Source organism: Aythya ferina, assembly GCF_964211825.1.
Source record: "Aythya ferina genome assembly, chromosome: 6".
Classification (NCBI taxonomy): Eukaryota; Metazoa; Chordata; class Aves; order Anseriformes; family Anatidae; genus Aythya; species Aythya ferina.
Window position 1 is genome coordinate 15730313 of NC_140303.1, and position 26245 is coordinate 15756557.

Below are 26245 nucleotides of genomic sequence, written 5' to 3' on the forward strand. Positions count from 1 at the left end.
GTTGCTTAGTAAGTCCTAGTGATAGTGATTTTCTACCCCTGGTACTCACAGTTCAGATCCCACTTCAAAAATAAACAGACTAATTCGTATCAAAATATCATTTTATTTATATATATACACACACATATATGGTGATTCATGACATACTACTACACAGGACTGAAGTCAAATATTTGTTTCCTAAACAAGCACTGGCTCAAAAAGGCATAAAACCTTTTCCTCCTGAGAAGTGTGTTTTTTTCCTCTCTCGATATATTTTTACTATTATTTTTAAAAGGCTGTAGCTTGGCAGGATTGATTACAATTTCATCAATAGCAAACAAAACTCTATTTTAATTCAAAGGGTCAGTAAATAAAGGTCCACATTCCTATCCCCCCCCCCAAATGTGACTATTCCCCTTCCCCAACATGCTTTCAAAAGAAAGAATTCACCATAGAAAATATACAGAAGTATAAAACCATACATAAAGCCTATACGAATTCAAATATTTTTTGGCAAGCATTAATGTGGTCCTTTCTAACAAATCCAATAGGTTAAGAAAAGCCTGTGACTCAAGATTAGGGGAAAAGCCATCACTGTAGTCAACGCAAAAGGGTAGCTACTCTATTCTCCTGTAGGATTGACCTGCATCTCACTTTTTTCTCTATTTAAGGTACTCAAAAGCACAAAGGTTTTTACAATATGCCCTTTTCTGATGCTTCCCCTCCTTGTAGACGTGAGATGCTCAGCTAACTATCGGACACCTGAAGAATACTTACACGGACTCCCTTGACAGAACAGAAGCTGCACAGAAGTGTTTGTGTTTGTATCTTCATTGCTCAGAACTAGCTAAGAATATTTTTGTAAGAAGTACTGTCAAATTATTACTGTTGATGGTAACAATTTCATATCCCAGCAAACTTTGACTATAGGAAAATACAACTGGAACATCATATTACAAGTTATTTTTACAGGAAAGAATCAGCCTACTTGCAACATAACAAAGCTAGGAACACTATCACAGCTTTGGAGGTTGTTACTTCGCTACTCAAAGTAAAGTGTAGCATTTCTACCAATTTAGGGTGTGACAGAAGAATGAATTATTAGTTACCCTTTATTCTGGCAGAATTATTAACCACAGCCTGAAAACTACACTTCAAAAAAGCACAGTCAAATCAAAATCAAAGAACTACAGCCCTTACGTACCAGCTTGGCCAAGGTTCTGCAACTTCATTTTTCCCCACCTTAAAACATACCAGGCTTTTGAAGTACTAATCCTTATTTTACCCTGTTAGGGCCAAGAACTGAAGATAAGAACTGGCTGCCTCAGGACAACAGGTCTCTCAACCAAGGCATTCAAACTTACAGGAGCGCAATCAAGGCTCTGCCAGCAGCACTAAGTATCAAAACTCTGGAAGGTGTATTTGCTGCAACCAGTTTAACAGCCCATGAAATCAAATACATTAAAACAATAACTTGGCTATGGTATTAATCTATGAAATATCATAGCATCTCAAAAACTGAGTCCAGGAGCAACAAAAATTATCTTTCAATTTTTCCCTTTATTTCATGCCTTCTTTGGTGCAGATTTATGGAAGACAGAGCATTTGAGTTACAATACACCGACATGGACTAGCCCGCATCAATTCCGCACTTAAAACATTACTTCCACATCATAAGAAACCAAAAGTTGCTTTTTGTGCTACCAGATACATACCTTACATACTCATTCCTTATATCAAAGAGAAATATATTTTCAAAACCTTCTCTGGGGAAAAGTTGAGTAATATACAACAACTTGTAGAGCAGCATACACCGCAACATACACTTCAATAAGTCAAAGCTCTCAGCTGTAACAGTCTTACATGGCTTGCTTTGTTTTTTCTATACAAGTGTAATATACTGCTGTACAACAAACTAAAGAATAAAAAACTCCATTCTGCATTCCAGTTATCAGAAAATTACAAAACCCTAGAGAAAATACTAGACAGCTCAATTAGGCAGGTCTGGAGTCTGAACAAAATTTCTCTCTGTTAAGTATGCATAATACGTATGGGTCACATGTTTCAGCATAAAACCACATGACAAAAAGTGGGTAAAGCACAACATTTTCAGGCTCTACTGACCCACTGGAAACTAACTGAAATAGGGTCTCTGCCAATGATTCAGTTACTGATTTTAAAGCAGCAATGCCATAGCTCCCCATTAGGAGAAGTTCACTGAGAATTCCAGAGCCCTTTGATTAATTTATTTTTATTTTTTTTTAAATCAAGATGCTACTGTCTCTGCACCTTGCTATTTTGACTTCAACAAGAGGGTTGATCAATGGTAAAATGAAGTCACTTCCTTCAATACCTCAGACACCCTTCTACCACACCTTTACTTAACACAGAAGTTACTTCACTTCCAACTTCCTTTTCCACTTGAGAAGAAAATGATGGTATACAGGAAAAGAAACTGTCCAGGGGTGGAACAGCTTCCATATACCTTAACTGAAATAACATCACATCTTACAGTGTGCCATCACCTCCACAGCTGGAATGACAAAGGTCTCCAGAGTCGTACTTGGATCACAGAATAAATGCTGCATAAGTACTATAACCACACAGCCCTTACGGTAACTAAATCTACCTGGAAACAGAGAAGTTCAGGGGCTGCTAAAAGAAAACATGTCTGTCAGGTACTCAGAGATGTTTCCTTTGTACAGTTTAACCTGGAAGTTGATACCCGCTCTGAATCCAAGCTTTTTGCTGAAGCAACTACTCCAAACCAACCTCACATTCACAACATGGCCTTGCTCTGAACTCTTCAGTGAAACTAAAGCTACATGCGAACAGCCCTGTCTGAAGTAAGGTTTAGGAAGGTACTTCGCATCCTGTACAAACACAGCTTCAGCCAGGTCTTCAGATTCTTTGCAGGAGCATGCAAGCTCAGGAACTGTTTTCAAATCAGCAGCAGACAATTTCTCCAGCATTTGGAGACCTTCCAGCATACGTTTTCCTAATATCACATTTCTGCTGGTAGTGAATTGAGAAGGAAGAGTTCATTGATTTTGCTATTTATTATTTCATTAAGAGCTTGGCTAAAATAATTCGAGCTACACTTGATTCATACTATTTACTTGATATCATCATTAGAAACATTTAAATGACAGTTACAATCCCTAAAAATCTTTTACCTGAATGTCACTGTCAGCATTTCATTTATGTTGCTCTGCATGCTTCAAAACCTTTTGTAGCTGTTAAAAACAACATACAAGTCACCTGTATTTAACCAAGGAAGAGTCCAAGAAAAAAAAAAAAAGAAGTATTTCTAGGACCACACAGCCTGCTAGTTATTCCACTCAGCACAACACTAATCATCACCACATACTCTTTTCCTTCCATTCCTTAAAAATAAATAAATAAAACCACCACACTTCCCCTCACACATGGTCTGCTTAAACCAACTGAATTGCTAACTAAGGCAGGTAAGCCTTAAGAGAAGCTAAGCTTGCAGTACCTTCTAGGCTGACAAGCCTAGATCTTTTGCCAGCATCACTGTCTGTGTGAGGATATCGTTTCTCCAGTAAGTTCATTGGCTTTGGAGGACAAATTGTAGATGCTACAATACTGCACTTTTATCAATGTTACTTGCACCTCCATGGGGAGTCTTACCAAGGAGGAAAAGGGGAAAAAAAACCATCCTTGACAGTAGGCAATCACATCCTACTTCAGAAGGGCTCTGCTGATAGCTGCAGAGCTATTGTATTTAGTCCTATCAAGATAAAGATTTCAGTAAGTCAGGTTAGATACAGAACCCTACAGGGAAAATACACTTTTTAACGCATTCAGAGAGCAGGACTGCTTTGTTATAGGAAGTTATTAGCAGTTTAAACTCTTTTCCTGTAAACTGAGCAAGTTTTAACTTATGAACATAGAGCTCCATTACATCCTTTTAGTCTTCTTAAGTGTTTATGAATATATGAAAACATAACTCCATAAATAAATCAGAGGGAAATCTAGATAAGTACATCAAGTTTGAGTTCAGACGTGCCAAACACAGGCTCAGCATACACAATGATACGAAGGGAAACATTTTGTATTCATTTTTGGTGGAACAGAAATTTTCTTACAGCATTTTTATCAGGCAAAGAAGGAATTTCAAGTGAGAGATCTGTTAAGAACAGCATACAAAGAGGACTCCACTTATAGCTAAAACACATTAAAACTGGACAGTTTAAATAGGCTTTTTATTCAAATGACAAAATTTGAGTATCTGAATTAATCTACCATACAGAGCAATCAGGACACAAACCACTTGGCTAGATAACTCAGTGAAAACAAACTGTTTTAAAACTGTTCAGCATTAGCTTTGACATCCCATTCAGGCCACAGATTATTATAGCGACAGCACGAGGGGCTCTTGCCATAAAGAATTGCCAAAGCACTTCCACAACACGTTCCCAAGCACATCTAACACTGATTTAGGACCAGTTTATATGCACAAGGAACAAGTTACCTGCTCTAGCATGCATAACCATGCAACTGATAGCAATTAACTTCATCCACTGTACTGCCTATTATCCAGTTTTTAATTAATTTCGAGTTCAAGAGGAAAGCATGAAGTTAACATCCGTAGAACTGCAGAACGCTGCCACCACTCCTAATAAGGCCCAGCGGGTGTCTCAGCACCACAGCTTCCCACCGCTGGAAGCTGACCATTCCTCCTGCCCTCCTGGTCTCTCAGTCATTACCAACCCATGACAGCACTCTGCCGCTCACCTCCGGAGTGGCTGTGCCTCCTTAACAGGCTATTGTTAAGAACTGTCAAAAGCTTTTGAAATTCCAAATAAATTACATCTGATAACTCTCCCTGATTCGCCGTGTTGTTGCTAAAGTGAAAGAATTTCAACAGATTAGCAAGCACATTTTCCTTTGCAGAAACTGTGCTAATTTACTGCTATCAAGCCATGATCTAGAGCAGATTAATGCTTCAAGAAAAAGCACCAGCTAGTTTCCTCTGCCACTACAAAGGAGCTTGATGGTCAGCAATGCCAAACAATTTTGTTTAAAGGCACTGAGGTTAAGTGCAATGCTTATTTTTGTATAGACTGACTGATTTCCTGAGAGACTGCACTCCCGTCTTGGACACAAAAGAAAGAATGACAAGAATAAGGCAACAACAAAGCTGCAGCCTATTCCATTTATCACACATTCAGATAATCCTAACCAAAGAAAATCAGTGCATAGATACACATACCAAAAATTCTTTCATCTATTTATGGACTTTAAACACCAAATTAGATATCAGATATTAGATCTCAACATCTCCTCCCATTTTTGCAAAGCTTAAAATATAGCCAATATCCTCAGTGTGGAATAGCACTGGCCAAGGCTCAAAGGCTAACAGGCTACAATAAAACCATTAAAAAATATTTGTAAGCCTTTTATAGGGCTGGTTCTTTGTTATCTGATCATACTGAATCCTGGAAGCAGGTAGTATCAATGACTTCAATATACATGCTCTGAAGGTACTATGGCCCAATTTCACTCTCATGAAAGAACTGTTTGACCCCTCAACCAGTAGTCCCATTATGTGATTACATGTTTCTGCTCTGGTTTAATAAAAAAGCCATTGCAGCTACCACTGTTCTGTAACTCTTACTTATCACTGTTTCACCAAGGCCTTCTGAAGAAAAGACAGCAGTGATGCATCACCCATAGACACACTTGAATGTATCTCCCTTATTTGTACCACGTCATTGAGACGTCACAGGAAGGGAAATTGAGGATCTTGCTGTATTCCTAAACTGTCCCAGTCTACTCCAACGAATAACATCCTGTTTTGCTTCCATCCTCATCCTCCCCTCCCAAAAAAAAGCCAACCTCAGAATCCCACCTAACACTTTTATAATAGAAGATGCTTATGTTTACAGTTGTGTAGAAATTTCTCCAGCAACAATATTCAACCATAGCGATACCCACTGATAAAGTATAGTAAGGCCTTGGGAACAAGTAGAAAATTGGATGATATATCAAATATTCTGCAAACTACTGCTCAAAAATGCATGAACATTTGTCAGTATTAAATAGAGGTAATCCAGGGTAGACATGTTAGCTTTTATTAACTGATCAGACAAACAAGTAAACCATTTCCATTAACTCTGATTATTTGATTCTATGACATATTATGCTGATGGCCTTCTGCCTCGTATAGCAGTGTTAATCCTCAGAAAGCAACTGGTTTCCTCCAAACCAAAAAAGGTTTTGTACATTTCAAGTATACTTTCAATAATAAGGACAAACAAGAAATGCTAATTGGACATACGAAAAAACAGCTTCACTAATTTTAAGAATTCCTGTACTAACACCCATAAAATGTCATGGAGGCACCTCTTAGGCAATTTGCTAAGGTACGGAGAAACAGCATCCCATTAGTTGTAACCAAAGCAACGTACTTTTTATTAAAACAAAAAAACAGCATGCAGAACTAGCATTTCTGTTTACAACATACAAAGTTATTTTTGAAATCACCAAGCATATGGTACCTTAGGTAGACAAAGCTATTTGTTTGAAGCTATAAGCATATCCCACATTTAGACCCTCAGTTTCAAGTCACTAAACATTTTTTCCCTGTGATTTTATGCAACACAAAGCATTACAAATTATATCCATTCTTCTTTACAGTGAAACAAGTCACCAGTTTACCAAGCAATTTTTTTTTCTGATAACTACAAAAACATTAAAATGAACTCCTCTGCATCTATTATTTCTCTACCTAGAGAGGACACCTGTAGCAAACCACAAACTCTTTGTGAAATACAACACAGTTGGGGCAGCTGCTCTTGTCATCACAGGATTTGTCTGTTCATTTTGTCACACATTCAACCATGACATTTGAATGATTCTCAGAAACTTAATTCTAAGCAGAAGAAGAGATCAAAGACATTTTAAGTGGCATAAAAAGACAGTCTTGTAAAACCCTCATTCCTTCACCACAGTTTTCATATAGCAATAAAAGGAAACACAAAACTGCTTGAAAAGGTTAAGTCCTAAGTCAACTGCTAGGTTCCTCTGATTATCTTCATTGTTTTCGTCATTCTTTCCCCTTCACCCTGCCCCCAGTTCTACTCCAGAATCAGTGCTACAGCACCTATAGGCAGATGTGTTTAATTTAAGGATATTCAACACTCACCTCACCTGTTGGAGATCCAAGAAATTAGAATGTAGCATTAGTTATTTGAAAAGACATAGCAAAAAGCAGTGGTATTTTCACTCACTCTACCTTATCTTTGTCTTCCACAACATCTGCCAGCACATCATCAGGGTCCAGGATTCCTCCATCTGTGTACTCCAGGTGGTGAATATTTACCCAGTAAGTTGAATCCTGTAAGAGACAGACGAGTATTCTCAACCTAACCTTGCATGCTTTTAGCACCATCAGATGAAGCAGTTTTGTATCCCATCTCCTTCACACCCACTTCCCTCTTAAATCATAAGGTAAAAGCTTGTTCTAGAATTGAAAATTATTGAAGAAGGATAAAATGAAAACTGCAGACATAAGACACTGCTTACGGAACTCTATGCAAAAAAAAATAAAAATTGCCTGTAGTATTTTTCCATCCTGGAAATTTTAACTCACAAAGAGTTGTCTCATGGTCCTACAAACAGCAGTCCCAAGTGAAGAGCTCCTTGAGCTCTCCAGGGACCATGGCACCCTTCATCTTCCCAAGTTGGGATGCCTCCAGGGCACCCTGAGGAGAGGAGCACCTCCAGGCCAGCTCCTCAAGGGATGAGCTTGGCCACCAGCAAACGCCGACCAGGAAGCAGGTGAGTAGCTCATGCCAGGGGGTAATCTGGCAGCACATGACTGGATTTAGGCACCCACCAGGACCCTGCAGTAAGCTTTGGGTGAATCTTACCGTCCTTGAGTCTTTTCAGTTGCTGTTTCTATTGTAGCAAATTCCACTGAAATCATTCTGTTTAACTGGTTGAAGATCAAATGCTGATTAAGTGCTGTTAAAAAATCATACCATCTAACCTTGTTATTTACCATAAAGATGGAGAATAAATCCTTAATCACTGCTATGCTGAAGTGGCATAAATTCAATTCCGCAACAGTAGTTAATGGGTTTGTTGCTTGTTGTTTTTTTGGAGTAGTTGATAGTTGGAGAGCTTGAGTTCTAATCAGCGCACACACAAATACATGTATGCATGGACACACACATCTCCTAACAGTTTCTGAAACATATTTATTTTTTTAAAAATACACACACAAACATGTATAAAAACATTCACCATTTTTCTCCTCTGAAGAGGTTGCTCAGGCTGCCGTTGCAAAAAAAAAAAAAAAATTAGTAAATCCCAATTTGTTTCCAGAAGTGAATGCTCTCACATTGCAATGCAGCATTGTATATCATATAAACAGCGATTAGTCTTCTGAAACCAATGTTTTCCTCAACCATTAACGACTCCACTCCAGTAACTGGGAGCTTAGCCATCCTTCCACTGACCCTGAAGCCAAAAGGCTCAGACAGTACTGCTCAAGAGCCTGTTCTCCAGACATGAAACACAGAGGGGTGCAGGCACACAGCTTAGTAACCACTGTCTCCAAACTGTAACAGCTAACTGCAGACACAACTTGCCAGAAGGACAGGCTAAGGGGCACTTCTATCTGAGCTTGCACTACCAGAGACAGGTACTGGGGTTTAACAAACACATGGCAGATCACCAACTCACAGCCACACGTTTGATTGATCTATGGTACCAGCATCAATTCAATGCTTATCGAGGCATCTTCTACAGCACACTGAAGAGGAAACATACTTAGTTAAGATCATAAAGCATATCTGAGACCTCCATCAAATAGTATGGAGACTGGCCAGAATACACATTAAGGATCAAGAAACTAACATGTACATATAGCCTCAAGAAAGGCTTCAGAAATGAGAAAGAACACTGCTGAGGTGCAACATGCAGTCTCAGTGATTCTACTTACTGTATCTGTATCTTCAATCCCTTCTTTCCTGCCAAGTCTTATTAGATCACTGTTCTCAGAAGCAAAGTGAAGCGCAATAGATGCAGCATCACAGAATCACAGAATTTTCTAGGTTGGAAGAGACCTCAAGGTCATCGAGTCCAACCTCCAACCTAACGCTAACAGTCCCCACTAAACCATTTCCCTAAGCTCTACATCCAAACGTCTTTTAAAGACCTCCAGGGATGGTGACTCCACCACTTCCCTGGGCAGCCTGTTCCAGTGCCTCACAACCCTTTCAGTGAAGAAGTTCTTCCTAACATCTAACCTAAAACTCCCCTGGCTCAACTTAAGCCCATTCCCCCTCGTCCTGTCACCAGGCACGTGGGAGAACAGGCCAACCCCCACCTCGCTACAGCCTCCCTTGAGGTACCCATAGAGAGCGATAAGGTCGCCCCTGAGCCTCCTCTTCTCCAGGCTGAACAAGCCCAGCTCCCTCAGCCGCTCCTCGTAGGACTTGTTCTCCAGGCCCCTCACCAGCTTCGTCGCCCTTCTCTGAACCCGCTCAAGCATTTCCATGTCCTTCTTGTAGCGAGGGGCCCAAAACTGAACACAGTACTCGAGGTGCGGCCTCACCAGAGCTGAGTACAGGGGGACGATCACCTCCCTAGCCCTGCTGGCCACACTGCTTCTTATACAAGCCAGGATGCCGTTGGCCTTCTTGGCCACCTGAGCACACTGCTGGCTCATATTCAGCCGACTATCCACCATCACTCCCAGGTCCTTCTCTGCCTGGCAGCTCTCCAACCATTCCTCTCCCAGCCTGTAGCTCTGCTTGGGGTTATTGCGCCCCAGGTGCAGGACCCGGCACTTGGCCTTGTTGAACTTCATGCAGTTGACCTCAGCCCATCGGTCCAGCCTATCCAGATCCTCCTGCAGAGCTTTCCTCCCCTCAAGCAGATCGACACACGCACCTAACTTGGTGTCATCTGCGAACTTACTGAGGGTGCACTCGATGCCCTCGTCCAGATCATCGATAAAGGTATTAAAGAGGACCGGCCCCAGCACCGAGCCCTGGGGGACGCCACTAGTGACTGGCCTCCAACTGGACTTGGCTCCATTCACCACGACTCTTTGGGCCCGGCTATCCAGCCAGTTTCTAACCCAACGAAGCGTGCGCCAGTCCAAGCCAAGAGCAGCCAGTTTCTTGAGGAGAATGCTGTGGGAGACGGTGTCAAAAGCCTTGCTGAAGTCAAGGTAGACCACATCCACAGCCTTTCCCTCATCCACCCAGCGCGTCACTCTGTCATAGAAGGAGATCAGGTTCGTTCAGCATCCTGACTAGCAAGTTCCTGATAACTGGTTTGGATGTTCCCCTAGTAAAGAAGTTCCTGAGAAGTACGTACATCCCACTCCCTATTTATTTATGGCCATTCTATGACTTTTGGCCATCGATGGACAAAGGATAATTAAGATAATTCCATTGCAGGTACAGATGTGGATCGATTTGATTAGACTATTTTTTAAATCATTAATAGGCAGCAGGCAAAACAACAGAATCCACAACACACAAGAATCCTAATAATACCAAAAGGTCAGCTCATCATGCTGCAACCAACTTCACTGGTGAACTCACAGAACGTTTTTCCTGTTCTGATCCACCTACCTTCCACAGTTCAATTTCAATTCTGACATGTACTGGTTTTGGCTGGGACAGAGCTAGTTTTCTTCTTAGTTGCTATGTTTTGGATTTTTAACATAAACAGTGTTGGCAACTCATAAATGTTTTAGCTATTGCTGAACAACATTTACACAGAGTCAAATTCTTTTCTGCTTCTCACACTGCTTCACCAGTGGGCAAGCACAAGATGCTTGGGAGGGGACAAGGACAGCTGATCCCAAGTGCCTAAAGGAACATTTCATGCCACGTGACATGGTGCACAGCAAAAAAGCTGGGGGAACGGAAGGGATGATGAGAGTTGCACACACAGCTGCTGCTTTACCTCTTAAATTGAGAAAACTCACTGAGGTAACAACAGTTTTAACCTTCCACTTCTCTTCCCCATTACAACTAGGGGGGAGTAAGCAGCTGTGTGGGGTTTAGCAGCCTGCCAGGGTTAAACCACAACCTTTTTACCCCCCGCACTTGTTTGATGGTTAGGTATTTGTACAGTACAGCACGGCTGAATGACAACCACCTAATTAGGTATATGGAGCATCTCTATTTGTAACATGTCTGTTCTATCAGGAATTTACCCCTAACTACAGTTATTTCATTTTGCACTGAAACCAACTATTTGTGAAATAACTGTTTTTTTTTCCCCACTCTACGTATCAGGTGCTCAAAAATCTGAAATTTAACTAGAAAACCAAATTGCATGTTTTTATCTCTGCAAAGTGATTAAATGCAGTCAACTACTATAGCTCGGTGGTTTATTTTTAAGCCCATGGTTTAACTATTTTTTTCTGTAACCACAAAATTCCTAAGATCAAAAGGGGGAGAAGAAATGTATCTCTGTGCAGCAAGCAAGCAGGTTAACTTTGATCAAATAATTTACTTAATGCTGAAACCTTGTGAAAGAGCACTGCTTGACCCTACCAATAAACCTACAAAGTAAAAAGATTCTCTCAAACTGGAATGCATCAGTAGCTACAGATGTTCCTGCTGAACCTTTAAACAAACAGGAAAAATATTCATACATATTAACACTAAAACAGCATACTTGAAAATCACCCCTCTTAATTAGATGAACTTCTGTGGCTAATATTTTTGTCTGAAGATACATTAAAACCTGTTATACATATTATGCTACTTGGAGAGTCCTATGCACGGAATAAAGCTGATATGAAAGTAAAAAAAAAAAACAAAAACAAAGAGCTGATTGGAATATTTTGCTTTTGCTGTTTGCTTCTACTTGTGATTCTGTAGCTGCACCAACCCAGATGTGCCTTTGAAAGAGAAACAAAGAAAAAAAAAGGAGTGTAAAAGCTGTATTGTCCCAGTAGAATGCAGCAAGTTGGCAAGAAACAAGCCAAACAAGACAAACAGCCACCCTAAATTCCATCACGCTTAACAAAATCTTAATCTTTTTACTTTGGGCCACAACAAATACAGTAATTTTGTGTTTTTGTCAAAGGCCCTATAAAGAGAGAGTGAAGTCCCTAGATCAGTCTGAAGGAACAGAAGACACCACTCCTCAGCCAGCCTTCAGAGCAAGTGCAGCTTCAGGAGCCACATCTTTAGAAGAAAGAAACAACAAATCTCACCAAAACGCTAGAACAGAACAAGATGCATATGGTCTCCTCAGCAGAAAAAATAAAATAAAACACACAGTTTAGGTGCTGGTCCCCCCATGGCGGCTCAGACCCACGCTGTGTGAAGGCACTGACCTTCTGGGCACAAGGACCCCCCAGCCACAGCAACCGCCTGACTGCAGCACTGAATACATGCCGCTTCGTAACCCAGTTTCACATCCGTATTTCTATTATCTTAACAGGAACAGCATCCCTGAGAGTTAGAAAATGGAAACTATGGAGGCAGAGAGAGCATTGATTTTGACAGACTTGTCTGATGAAACAAACAGTAACTGCTTGTAGCAGTTTCCTCCTAGGTGGAGGGAATTCACTCTGCACAGTAACAGATGTAGCAATGCCTCACACCAGCAAAATGCTCCCCCTTTCCAAAGAGATCTTGGAGCCAGAGGACATTTTTTGTTCCTGGAATGAACTCCAAACACCACCACACACAGGATACAGTGTCTACTACAAAACTAAAATCTATGTATCAATGTCATCGGTTTCTTTCCTCCCAGACAACTTCAAAGAAACAAACAACAACAAAAAACAGGGACTGAATAAATTAAAGCAGCTAAAGCCTCCCTCCCACCCCAACAAAAAAAATTACTCCCCACTCTTACAAGGACACTTTGCAGCAATTAAATGCACCTGGCAGAGCACATGCTCTTAAGCAGAAGAGCTCTCATGCATGTGCTCTGCAGAGGACAAAGGTCTGCAGCCTCCAAAAACGCTGTCCAGATTAACAAATCAAAGGGATGACCTGAATTCCCAGGTACCAATAAAACTGTATTTGAAACTTATCTCATTAATTAGCTTTGATTCTGGATGTTCTGCACAATAGCCCTTTCTTCTATAGGAGCAATTACTGAGCAGCTTATTACGCACCATAGGACATTTCTTCTGCAAAAGCAGAGTTTTTCTACCTCGCATGTTCTCATACCTGCTTTGCTAAGCACCACCTTCCAGAACTGCAGTATTCAGCATGCACGTGTTCTACTTAAAATAGGGAGGAGAGGAAATCCACTACTGAAAAGTCAATTGGCTTGAAATCCATTCAAGTAAATTTGCAGCATATTTGCTCCCAAATGCTCTCAATGTTAGCAGGGTCATTTAGGGAAAAAAAAATAAATATATATATATATATATATATTTTTTTTTTTTTTTTTTAAATGGTGCCAAAAATCCTAATAGCATAAGTGTAAAGAACTTAAGGGTTATATGCAGTGTAGTAAGGTAAGATATGGAATATCTAAATATTTAAAGGAAAACCATGAACAGGTTACGTGGTATATTCCTACCAACACTTCCCAAATGAATATTGAACAGTTACACTAACACACATTTTACCTTAGGGCTGCAAGTCATGTTTGTGTTTAACATCAAGCCACTTAAAAGCTATTTATCATCATTTCCTTTATGTGTGGTAGAACACTTTAGGAATTACTATGCAAATATTTACCAAACGATAAATTAAAGCCAGGTCACATGAATGCACAAGTATGCTGTAGGCAGAAGTGACATAAATTAAAAAAAAAAAAAAAAAAAAAGTGGTTTTGATGTTCACATTGCAACAGAATCCTAACTGAACTGTTGCCCCCTAATGCAGCTCCTTCGGCCTTCATGTACTTTGAAATAATTTCAAGAATTTTTGTATGCATTTGTTTTTGGTCAAGAACGAACAGATTCAAGTGAAAGACCAATCCTTCTATCATTAAGGCAAACCTATTTATGTATTTTTAAATACGCATTTTTAAGACATCAAAAACTCGGAGGACCATCTTGATTCCTTTTTCCTCCCTATGAATTTGAGTAGGAATGTGGCAGTCCATTTCTCTGAAAACTTCATTTTCAGTTAATGTCAATGAGAGAGAGAAGGGTACTACCATTTAATCATTTTTACATTGCATAGTGCAATGTGATCTATCGCCTCCCAACACGTAAGTACTTTATGATTTCTATAAGCAGTCCAAGGCTACATGAGGCATTAGCATCCACAGCCAACTAACATCAAGCATTAGTGGTCAGCTCTGCAAGCTGTGGTTTGAGAGTTACAAGAAGTATGAGCTTGGTCACAGCCTCAGACTTATCTCTAACTCCTTCCCAAAACCTAGCACTAAGTTAGAACAGCCTCTAGCACTTTGTTTGCTTACCACCACCATCACCTCCTAACAAGCCTGAAGCATCTCTTCTATTCAGGCAGCGTTTCATCCCTCAGCAGTTAGGCTACCACCACCCGTGGTAGCAGAGGTGGGGTTTCAGCTCTGTGCGAATACAGAGGCAGACTTCCCAAAATCATCAGTTGATCGGGACGTAAAGATTTGCATAATACATACTGAATTTGCTGACTGCTAAATACTCCTCCGTCACAGCAGAGGGATTTCTCAAGAATGACCCAGAGCTGAACAGCGAGCAGATGTCGGCAGCAACAGAACAGGCAGGCACTTGAAGCTGGGTATGCAACATCAGAGAAGCAACAATAAAAACGTATCACGCCTCCTCCTCTCTCACAGAAAAAGAACCGAGTCTAATTCATAATACATAATTTCTCTAGCAATAATATCTGTTGCAGACATGACATCTTAAAAAAAAAAAAAAAAAAAAAAAAAAAAAAAAAAAAAAAAAGCAAACACAAGAAGCTGATATAGAAAGCCAAGACTAACAGCTTTCTGCACAGGAGATTAAGTCTACTCCAGACATTTACAGAATTCAGCACACCCTAATGTTGACCAGACCCAAATAAGCCCCCCGGATGAAGACTATACATTATGACTTCTTTTCACAAACTTCCAGAAAAAAAAAAAAAAGAGAGAAAGCAACACTTGGGTCTCACTGCTCAGGAAACTGCCAAAGTTTGTATTATAGCAAAACAGAATAATTTACAAACCCATGTTTCCAGGTCTCACTGGTGAAAATAAACTCATACTTGGAATTAATTACTTCATTTTCATAGCTCTATAGTTCTCCTGAATAAAATTAAATGAGACATCTGTAATAATTTCTAGCTAGAAGTTCAGAAGTGGCAGAAACCTTCAAGATAACATAAGGAAGATAAACACATCACAGAAGAGTGAGATGGTAAGAAATAGATGCCTCACATATTCCGTAGCAATTTTTGCTTTCAAGAAAACCAAATCTGCTTGCACTAGAAGTGAAAATGCTGTAAGATGCTAGCGAGAAGATAAAACTTCTTCATATTGCTCTACCAGGTGACAGGATACGCACTCTCTCATGTCAGTGACATTCAAGATCTACACAGACTGACTTCAAAGCCACAAATTAAAGCGGGGAGAGAAGGGAAAGGACAGAAGGTAGCCTGCTCAGAAAGAAACTGCTTTTAAGCATTTGGCAGTGAAACAAGGCAAAATTCTTCAATTTTAACGGTAGATTTAGTGGGGCTGACTAACAAGCTCCCAACTCTCCTGCCAAAACTTAACTTCACCTCCCTTCCCACAGCATTCCCAGACAGGACAGGCATTTTCACTTCAGCTGATACAGCTACATACATGCAGCCTGAAACTAATCTACCATAAGCCACAAAGACACTGAGTACACAAGAAAGTAAAAAACACAGTACTGCCAGCATCATCACTTTTAACAGCGCTGACATCCCTTAGCTCCCTGCTCGGGAGGGCAGACCCACCTCACAGCCGTAACACCCGCAGAACACAGCAAAGCCTCCCCTCCGAGCTCCCCTTGCTGCAAGAGGAGACCACCTCAACTATGTGGGCAAGTGCTTCTGGGCTGGCAGGCTGCACCACACACCTGCAACACATGGAAGTACACAGCTGAAGTAAAAGCACCACCACCTGCTTTGCTAGGGCCTCTTAGAATGAGTTTTCACCTAATAATCACTTACCCAATCTTTGACCAATTGCCTCGACAAAATTAAAGGGATACTAGATTACCACATACTACTGAGCGTGGTATCATCCTAATAACAAGAGCAGCCACCTATCTAAAATACCCCCTTAGCAGGCCTCCCCTGTTAATCACATACAACAGCGAGCCTGTACCAAACTGTCCCTCTGTCACTTACAATTTGTTCTGACAGCGTACATGGATCTGCACACGAGGAACATACAGGACTGGACAATCCCTAAATCAGTACATTTTTGAAAAAAGCAAGAAGTTACCTGCAAACAAACATGAAGAGCCATCTTTTCATGAGGATTCAATACACCTCAACTACAAAAAAAAAAAAAAAGAAGCTCTCACAAGATCAATATGCTTTTTAGCACAGGTGTTTATTGTAGAAGGATATGCTTAATCTGTTTGTGCTTGTTTTATTTTATCTGCCCTGATTTCAACACAGGAAATGAAATTAGAGATCACGGGAAATAAAGTCATTCTAAATAATACACCCATGATTCTTTGTTTCCAGCTGCACTACACACATTGATTTTCAGAGAGGTTAGGGATTTTTTCACAAAAGAAGAGGTTTACTCCTAAAAGAAATCAATTAAGCATTCAAACATGAGCTGAACCAAAGACATCCCTACAAAACAGCGCTGTTTACCCTGTCTTTTAGAAGATCTGCCTTTAGATGATACCAGAGGAAGCTATTCCAAGTAAGCTTCCAATGAAAAGCCCCATTTTATGTATTTTCCCCCATATACATTAACATTTTGTCCAGATTCATTCACTTCATCTTTCAAGACTATTTTTGAAAACTGCACCCACACACACACCCTTTTTATTTATATCATCATTGGATGTGATATTGCCAAAGGGTGGAATCACAGAGTAGTAAGGCAGTCACGGAAAAATAAGATTTTTACTTAAAGTCACTTTAAATATCCAATTTTAAAAGCTTCCCTTCTTGAAGGTGCTAAATACCTGACATCAAAATGGAGACTAACCACACTGGGTAAGCACAGAAACAGATACAACAAGACACCTTGGTCACTAAGGTTGGGCTTTACACCTCAGCCAGCCTGAAGTTTTTGTGAAGTCTGCTCACGCTGTCTGCCGGCTCTTCAGGATCAGAGTGGAAAAAGCAAAGCAAACAAAGACAAACAAACAATTCATGCATGAGGTCTGCGGAACACCACAGACCATTAACAGAAGAACTGTTGCACATCTGGGAAAGGGCAGAAAAGCCTTCCCTTGCTTTTCTTTGAAGTCAAAAGGGAACACTGAGTGAAGACAGACACAGCGTACAACCAGAAGGCATAGCTTCTTTTTAGCTTTCGGAATGCAGCTAACACAGCACCAGCACAGCACTGGAAGGTATATTTAACGTGCTGAATGGTCATTATGCTGAACAGTCACTCAAGGGACTGCAATATTTCTAGTTCTTTAGCTATCTTTGCCTGATAATTATTTGAGAAATTAATAGGACTACATGCCACTACAACTACGCATCAAAACACAACAGCATGAGATGAGCATGGTCTGATAACCACTTCTGTCTTCTCCTCCTATCTTCTGCAGCACACCACCATACACAAAGCTTTATTTTAGATGGATGAAACTCAACTGTTTCTCGGTCTTTTTCTTCCTCCTTCCTTCTCTGATTCTTTTTTGGTTACAATAAATAAATTCCTTTTTTACTGAGAAGACAGGAAAACATGCGTTTCAAAAGCCTAGTAGCCACCTCCTTTTACAGCAAGCCAAACTTAGACATCAGCAAGGTTCCAGCTTGGGCAGTCTCTCAAGGTGAAGATGATTCCTTGTTCTGTAGCCATCTTTAAATGATTATGCTTTGATAAATCAATAGGGCTATGTACCAAAAAATGGAAAGTCTTTATTTCTTACAAGGAAGGAAAGGTAGTTATTCTTCTCACCTAGTGAACTCCACTATCCCTAGAGAGCAGGAAGAAGAGAAAGTTAGTTTATCCTGACGGATGAATACTTAAGGAGGAGGGGGAAGAGACATTTCCCTGAGAAGAAAAACAAAAATTAAAAAAAAAAAATGCAGAGATCCCTAGCACAGAATCCCCAACAGTCCAATGGTCAGAGCACAGCTATATAAATCCAACCTCTCAAAAAGAAGAGCATTCTGATTTTATACTGAATCTGAGTAATAACCAGTCTCTAAGTATGGCTTACTACCTCCATACTATCTGAACACTGAATAAAATACGATTTAGAGAAGACATTACAAGGCTGAGGGATCATGAAACCCACACCTTTCCACTGCCTTCCAACATTTGACACTTAAGAAACATACTTCAGTGAAGAACAAGTATGCAAAACCAGAACAGGCAAAGATCTTTGGAGACATGCATTTAGGCAGAGGTTCACACAGACTGCAGGACTAAGAACTACAACAAAAAAGCTCCTTAAAGTCTCAGCTAAAACTGAAGTGCACTGTGTGCCAGGCTTTGAATTAAAGACAGCCTGCCAGAATGTAAATAAGAAATGTAAACAGATATCCAGTTATAAACTAATACCTTTCGGCTCATTGAGCCCTTTAGACTAAGTTGCTTCAACAAGCTAAAAGCACAAAAGGCTCACCCCTAAAAAAGCTGACACCACAGCTCCAAAACAAAACATCTCTAAGTAAAACCACAACATTTTAAGCGCATACTTTAACTTCTGTATCCCAAGTTCTCCGTGTCAAGTATTAGCCAAACTACTCCAAGTGCTATTATTATGCCAATAAGCTACACCTCCACAGGCACCTTAGCAATAATTAAATAGTATTTGGTCAGGCATTTTGTTTCTTTGAAGAAAATACCAGAGGGTGGAGGGACCCCAATCATTTCTTAAAATCCAACTTAAAGTGAGCACACAAAACTTGAAGGCTACTCGTTCAAACTACCAGCCATTTCTCACGCAGAAATAAAACAAAATAAACTATTAAGAAAATAAGAAAGACATGCGTACAGATCTACTGTATTTCAAAAGTGACGTTCAGGTTAAGTGAGCGAAAAACAACATTGATATTTAGCCAACTAAAACTGAAGATACCTTAAATTCAAACCACTCAACACAGCTACAGAAACAAGAACTCAGGGCTGGCTGTAAATTCACACAGCTGAGCTGGTTGCTAACTCTACACTGAGGTATACCAGATCCTAAACAAAAAAAATGATAAAGCGCTCAGCAGCTACAGAAAGAGCAGCCACCACTTCAGTCCTGCATCTAGATACTATCTAAGATAAATTTATTTACAACCGTTTGGCTTTACTTTGGTGAAGTGATTAATGTATTTGCAGCTGACACAGGACTGCTTATCGGGGTGACTGGAGTTTCAAACGTGTGATTGAGCAATAGCAGACTCCAAACTCCCACACCACAGAATACAAATGCTGGTAAGACAATGCAGAGCAGGTATGATTAAATCCCCTAACTCCTTGTAATGTAAACTGGGCTTTAGATAAAGCTCAAGCAAGGAAAAAGCAGCAGTAAATTACAGAAGTACATCCATACTTCCACGTGAGAAGCCAGCATGTATATTGGCAGGGGGGCTTTTTTCTTCCCCTGATACGGAAATATTTCACCTATTTCCCAGAAAGCAGTAGGGTGGCACTGCGGCAGCACAGACCTACATGCTGCACAAAACAGACATTGGGGAGTGGGGGTTAGGGCCTGACTGACCTTCCTGCTCCAAAATACAGCCATTAGGGACAATGTCAGGCCCCAGTGCTGGAAAGCTGCTGAGACAGCTATGGTAGCTTTAAAAACCAGAAGCATTAGAAGTATTTGAAGATGCAAGCTGGGTCCCTGCGAGGCAGAAGTTCATTTGTTCATTACACAAAAAAAGATAAAAGAAGTGGGGGAGGTGAAGTAGCAGAACTTAGAATTGCTTGTGCAGAAATAAAGGATTCTCAGCCATACAGGTGTTGGAACAAGGTCTGTACTAAATGAAGCTGTTACCTGCCAGTTTGTTGTCATTTGAAATGCTAAATTAACCAGCCTCCCCTCTCCCTTTACTTCTCAGTAGCAAAAATGACTGACTGAGGAATGTTCTCACGGCACAAAGGACAGGCAAGCACTGCCAAATTCTGAAAAGATTAGTCAGCTTTACTGGTTCTGGCTAGCATTTGAAAAAAAGTGTGCAGGAATTTCAAAGAGTAATAAAAATATCTAGCAACATAACATTACGCAGTGGGAATTATTACATAATCTCTCTTATATTTTTGTTATGTTACTGGTTGATGGGTTTTAGGTTTTGTTTTTTGAGATGCAGAAAACACTCTGTGAATAGACCAAACCATCTCTATCTGAAAGGGTATTGGCGGAGCTGAGTGATGGAACCAGATGAAACTCAAACAAAGACAACTCTCTCATTCTTGAGATCAACTTCCATCTTCACCTGAGTAAAATACAGGATATCCCAGAATTAACACGTCATCAAAATCTTAAGCCATAAAGGAAGTGGATATTGGCTAGATAGAAGACAACAAAGAACAGAATGAGGTTATTCACTCTTTCATAGGAACTCAATACTGCTTGTGTACAGAAGCGTTATTCCCTTCCCTTATCCTGAAGTGCAAAAAGGCATCCTTTCTCCCTCATATACCTGCAGGAAAACAGAACCACAAAGGAGTTGGGATGGGACATCGTTAGAGATTTACAAGGAAAGAGAAGGAAGGCCTCTCCAAAGGTGGTGAAAAGACTTTCAGCTCAAACATGAAGAACAACACATAACCCAGTTACTGTTCTGCGGCTCCTTTCTCCACCCTTCTGACCAGGATGGCCTTTCCTGAGCTGGGCTGGGGAGTGTGCACACAAAGCCTTCCTTACACAGTTTTAGCCCAGCCAATACAACCCCGCAAAGAGAAACTTCAAATGACAACAGCCTGTAAGAAAACTTGATCAAATGCTCTATTTGCACACACATCACAACCATGTTGAGATGAACACGAACAGCTTTGGCTGCATTATTAGAGGTATTTCTTACACTACGCACATCCTTAACAGAGTTAGGCTCCACAACATAAAAGCAATACTAGAAGTCTGAAAATTCATTAATTTTTAGCAAGATTACAGCATTATTTAACAATCTAATTATTAAATTGTGGTCTGTATCTTTGAGCATTAACCCACCGTTGCTTAAAACTTTATATAATGTGCTTCACATTCATAGCTTAATAACAAAATCTAGCTTTTGTTCTTCTTCACAATTTTAAGAAATCCCTTTCCTCGTGCTTCCTAGAACTCATTTTTCCCCCAGACTGCAGATTTTGTTTTACTAAACAGTATAAAACTTGCAGCGTGCAAGATGTTTCAGAATTGAAGCAACATTTAAAGAATGCTAATAGTCCACTACGACCTATTTCTAAACAATTCCTGTATACAACGTGTTACGTGGAGCTGAGACCTGCACTCTCGAGTCAGCTATGAACACTAACATCCTGGATTTTGCTATACCATGAAGTTGGGGTTTATTGCTCTAAAATCCCCATTGATAAGCCAAACAGTTAATCTGTACACACACAATGCATAAAAGGGAACATTTCAAACCAGAAAAATGGAAGACACTTATAATCACCACAGCATTCACATTTGAATGACAGCTAAACATAAAGACACATCAAGCATTCAGCCATCTGGAAAGAAGCTGGTATTTTTTCATATTGTCTATTCTCAAACCTTTAAGACAAGAGTCAGAGGTTGACCAAGACTTCCATTTAGCAAGATGCTCTTTTCATATCCACAGCCATTAATAAACCGCATTATGAACAATAAGCCAGACCTCTCCACTTCCTTCGAATGCAAAAGATGGCTCTGTCACACCAAGATAAACAATGTGTGTATGCTGCCAGATGTATGTTACAGATGAAACATCTGAACTTACCAGAACAGACCTACCTAGTTGTCCTAGTCTCTTTGAATATTGCTTATTTAATAAAACAAATACAGCAATGAATATACATTGTTCCTCCAGACAAGAAATGATAGGTTGGCAACACAGGCAACTGCAAAATCCATGCTGTATAAAACATATATTTAAAAATAACCAAAGTGGGTCTTCAGTCTATATTCAGAGCTAAGTGGTAGAGTTAAATGTTGCTGCAGCAAAAAATAAAAAAAACTACAAGATATCAGAGACTGGGATGAGGAGATCAAGAAGACGTAGTCCAACGTTAGCAATACATTTTTCAATGCTACATGAAAGGTCCAATAGTAAAAGGTACATTGCAAGTACAAAAGCAAATCACCTACTCTTTTCAGTGTCTGATTTGCTGTAATTACTCCCCCCAAACTGACAAAATTAATTTAGATGGGAGCTGGCCTAAGCCAACATGTTTCCAGACTCAATGATTAAGGGGTCAACACTGGTATACTCCCATCTGATCTACCTCATATCAAGTACAAGTACATGAAAAGGATAACAGTTTAAAGCAATTCTGTTCTCTTGACAGTTTTGGAAAAAAATAGTGGATTATAAAAAAAAAAAAAAAAGTAATTATGAGGGGAAAAAAACTCAGAAGCAATATACTTAAAAGGCACAGTCCATGAGTGTTTTTTTCATGCATTTCCAAGCCATGTCAAGTATTTTAAGCAAAAATTAATTCTGAATGTTGTTATTTGGAAAGCCAGTGGAGTGCTTTTTATGAGAGTTTTTCAAGTAAAGTTAGTGTCTCCCACTAACTTTGAATGAGAGCTATTCAAATTACTGTTCCTGAAAAAATAAATACAGAAGACTTCTTTGGGTTTTCGAGTGCTAGTCTTCTTACCTAACACAGAAGAGCTGTCACTGATCACTGACAGGATAGACCTCAATGCTTGAATCTCCTCCCTGTTCCTAAAAGGAGATCTCTTCCTTTTCACTGCCATCTAAACAAACCCTGCCTTACAAATACTACTACAAACACGCTGGTCCTTCTCCATGCACAATGGCAAAATGTCAATGAACTTTCCGCTTTTCTTGCCCAACACAACCATTTCAGGTTTCCAACTCCTCAGGGAGTTTTCGTTTTCTATATTATAATGCCAGGAACTCCTGAAACAGTTGTTCAGAATACATTCAGCACAAGCAGCAGAGGAAAATTAATTGTGACTTGGCAGCAGTTGGGTTTTTCACATAAGCATAATTGTGTGGGAGCTGAGCATGTTAACTCCCTTCAGTCCTTGAAAAATCTCAGCCGGTCTTTCTACCCCATGCAAGACCTGGGTAAATTCAACTCAAGCAAGCAGTCTCCTTCCCAATCTCCTGGTTTTGGGGCAGTTAAAGAGCAGGTTGAGGTACCAGAAGCAGAAGAGGACAGCCAAGTTTCCAACATCAGCAAAAAAACACTGTCATATTCGTTAAAAAGGTGCATACCGACTGACTAAACACAGTACCCAACTTCTGGAAAATATGCTGATAATGTGATTTGATGTCAGCATACTGCTGTAACCTGTCCGACAGGACAGAAAGGTAATGGGTTGGATCCAGAGGGGGATACAAAGATAACTTCTGTAGAAAATCTCAGCAGAGCGAGTAACCTAAAGAACATGCAATTGAAGTCAATCAGTCAAAGCAAAGCACGACATGTTTCTGGCAGATTAAAACAAACCAGGTATTTCCTCAAGTTTAGAAAAACAGCTTGTAAAAGTAATCCAATAGATTGTTGACAACCCCTCACAGTACTTACTTATTTTATTAGCAAGAAAAATTATACGTTAGCAAAAATCATTATTAGAGCCAATAACTTTTTAACTCAACACAAGAGGTTTGGAGTTAAACTGCATTTTCATAAAGAGTTCATATTTGATTGATGCAATAATGTATTTGTCTCTTTTTCCTGCAGGCTTAAACAATTACTGACATTTTTTCCCATGCAAGCCCTCTGGAGACTTTACTGAGCGAAAAAAACCTTCTGCATCGCTTCTGGGTTCCATACAGGCTTTCATCTGGACTAACTCACAGTTCAAGACAAAGGAGGATAACTGATAAGAAAGAACTTCATTAAAGTAACTTAAGCAGTGAATGCAAGACAGGAAGGTTATTTTAAAACCAGAAGCTTAAAAAAATGTACATGAGATTCAGTATGTTCATCTAAGTTACTACAGATATAATACGACAGAGGCTAGAATATCAGCAGACGAAGTTACCCACTTGTCTCACTAACTACTTTAACACATTTTTTTCAAAAAATAAAATCCCCATGTTTCTCAATTAAGTCTGAAATTACTATTTTCACCCCAGCCCTCAAAGCTGATGTCACTACCTTAGCTTTCATCCTCCTCTGGACAGCAGTTGCAACAGGGCTTTTAAATAAAGACCTTATCCCTTTTTCATTTTTCTCTCTCCCAACTCCCCTGTCTTACTATCCTGCCTCAGATAATTTTGATTTCATCCTGGACAGCAACCAAGAAACAGTTTTCGTTACATAGCTGCATAGGCTTTCCTACACATAAAAAAAAAAAAAAAAAAAAACGCAACCAAGGTTAAACTGCTGTAAAACTGCAACCTCACCTTAATCAGATTTGTGGAACCCGCAAGTTACTTCTACTTTTAAAACTAAATGTCTAAATGCAGCCATAAATAGCATTGTTTATTGCTTCCTCTACTTCAGCACTACTATACTCCTGTTCTCTCTTCACGGTGTTTAGCATCTAGGAGAAAGACAACAAGAAACCCAAGATCAGAGAATCCTCAATCCAAATCCTTATTGAACAAGATAAGAATTTTAAAAAGCCTTACAGAGAACCTTAAGTTAGGCTTACATTAAAGCTAGTAGAGAGAATTTAAATAGCTGCTCAGCCAGGAATCCACAGGAAAGATTCTGCCGCTGACCTCCAGGCAGGAATTGCAGGGTTAGCCAGCATATGCTAATATGCCAAAATATGGCTAATATGATAAAATATGGCTGAGGAAGTTTCTTATCCAGGTGACATGCTGCCTTCCTTACTCCTAGAACCCACCACTTCCAAAAGGCCTGCATCAAAAGCAGTCGACAGCCAACACTCCCACTAACAGCAAAATCTTCAAGTTGGCAGTCTGGTCCTACTTTTGGCTTGTGCTCAGAAACAAAAAAAGTAGGCAGCAGAGAACATCGGTGCAAAGCTTTGTAACACACTAAGTATTATTGAGCCAATTCCTCACTCAGTTAGTAGCATCACGTAGCAGCCTAGACATCTTTTCACCCAGCCACCTTCTGGAGCAGCTTAAGATCATCTCTTTGCTTACGGGAAGGACAGAACCCCATTCATGCTAAGTTTCAGGGAACTGCAAAAACACTACTTAATCCCCACTGCTACCTTTCACACAGAAAGCATAAATCCATACCCATATTAAAAGAAATAATCCTCAACTGTAGGACAGTCTACAAATGGGTGCTCAAGATCCACTCCAGAGTTTGGACACCGGACAAATCCAACATGTACAGGGTTAATTCATCAGGATGAATGACAGGATCATGGACATCAGAAAACATGGCTTAGTCCTCTTCAATGATCCAAAGAGAGACAGGCTGGATTCTGACTCCTTTGGAGCTGGAACTGTTCTCAGTTGACCTGCATACTGACGGCCTTAAAAGAAATAGGACGTGATCATATAACAAAATCTTCTCTCTTCACAGAGAATGTGTGACTTGGATATATTTGATAATAAAGATCAGCTCAGATGTTGATGCACTGAAGAGAATGAAACAACGTTCTCTGTAACAACCTGAAGGTCTTACAAGAATTTAAAAAAGAGCGATGAAGAGAGAAGCTGTTCAGCTTCTGGACAGAAAGCCACACAGTTTTCCAAGAACTAAAGTCTTGAAGCTTGTCTGGATGCATCAAATTCTGTTTTAGACTAAATGTTCTATGTAGCTCTGTCGAGTGAGAAATTATTGCATCTGTAAAAAGTTAAATAATTGGGTGATCTTTTAGCATGCACCCTCCAGTAACTAGTGTTTTGTCGGGAATCTGGAAAGCATTCCATCAGATAAGCTGCACTGCAAAACCTTTTGGCTCACTGGAGCCTCACCTCTAAAGGCAATCCCAAGCCAGAAAAAAAAAAGTCCAAACAGCCAGCTGTCAGCCTCTACCTGTCAGATCTAACTCCGCACGCCTACAGCCATCCATCTTCCTCCCCGTGTACCACTCAGATAAACAGGATCCTTATTACAGGCTGTAGTTTTC

At 40.0% G+C, this 26245-nt stretch overlaps 1 protein-coding gene across 3 annotated transcripts in view; it reads right to left on the reverse strand.

Moving 5' to 3' along the window:
* The window catches only part of PARD3B (par-3 family cell polarity regulator beta), a 397551-nt gene that overhangs the window by 363028 nt on the left and 8278 nt on the right, over window positions 1-26245 (reverse strand). For 2 of the 3 annotated variants that reach the window (XM_084522836.1, XM_084522835.1), the window contains exon 2: window positions 7247-7348. In XM_084522836.1, coding sequence (XP_084378962.1) covers window positions 7247-7348 — 102 coding nt within the window. Of the gene's footprint in view, window positions 1-7246; window positions 7349-15875; window positions 16037-26245 lie in introns of those variants that run through there. The other variant, XM_084522837.1, reaches the window with a different exon arrangement.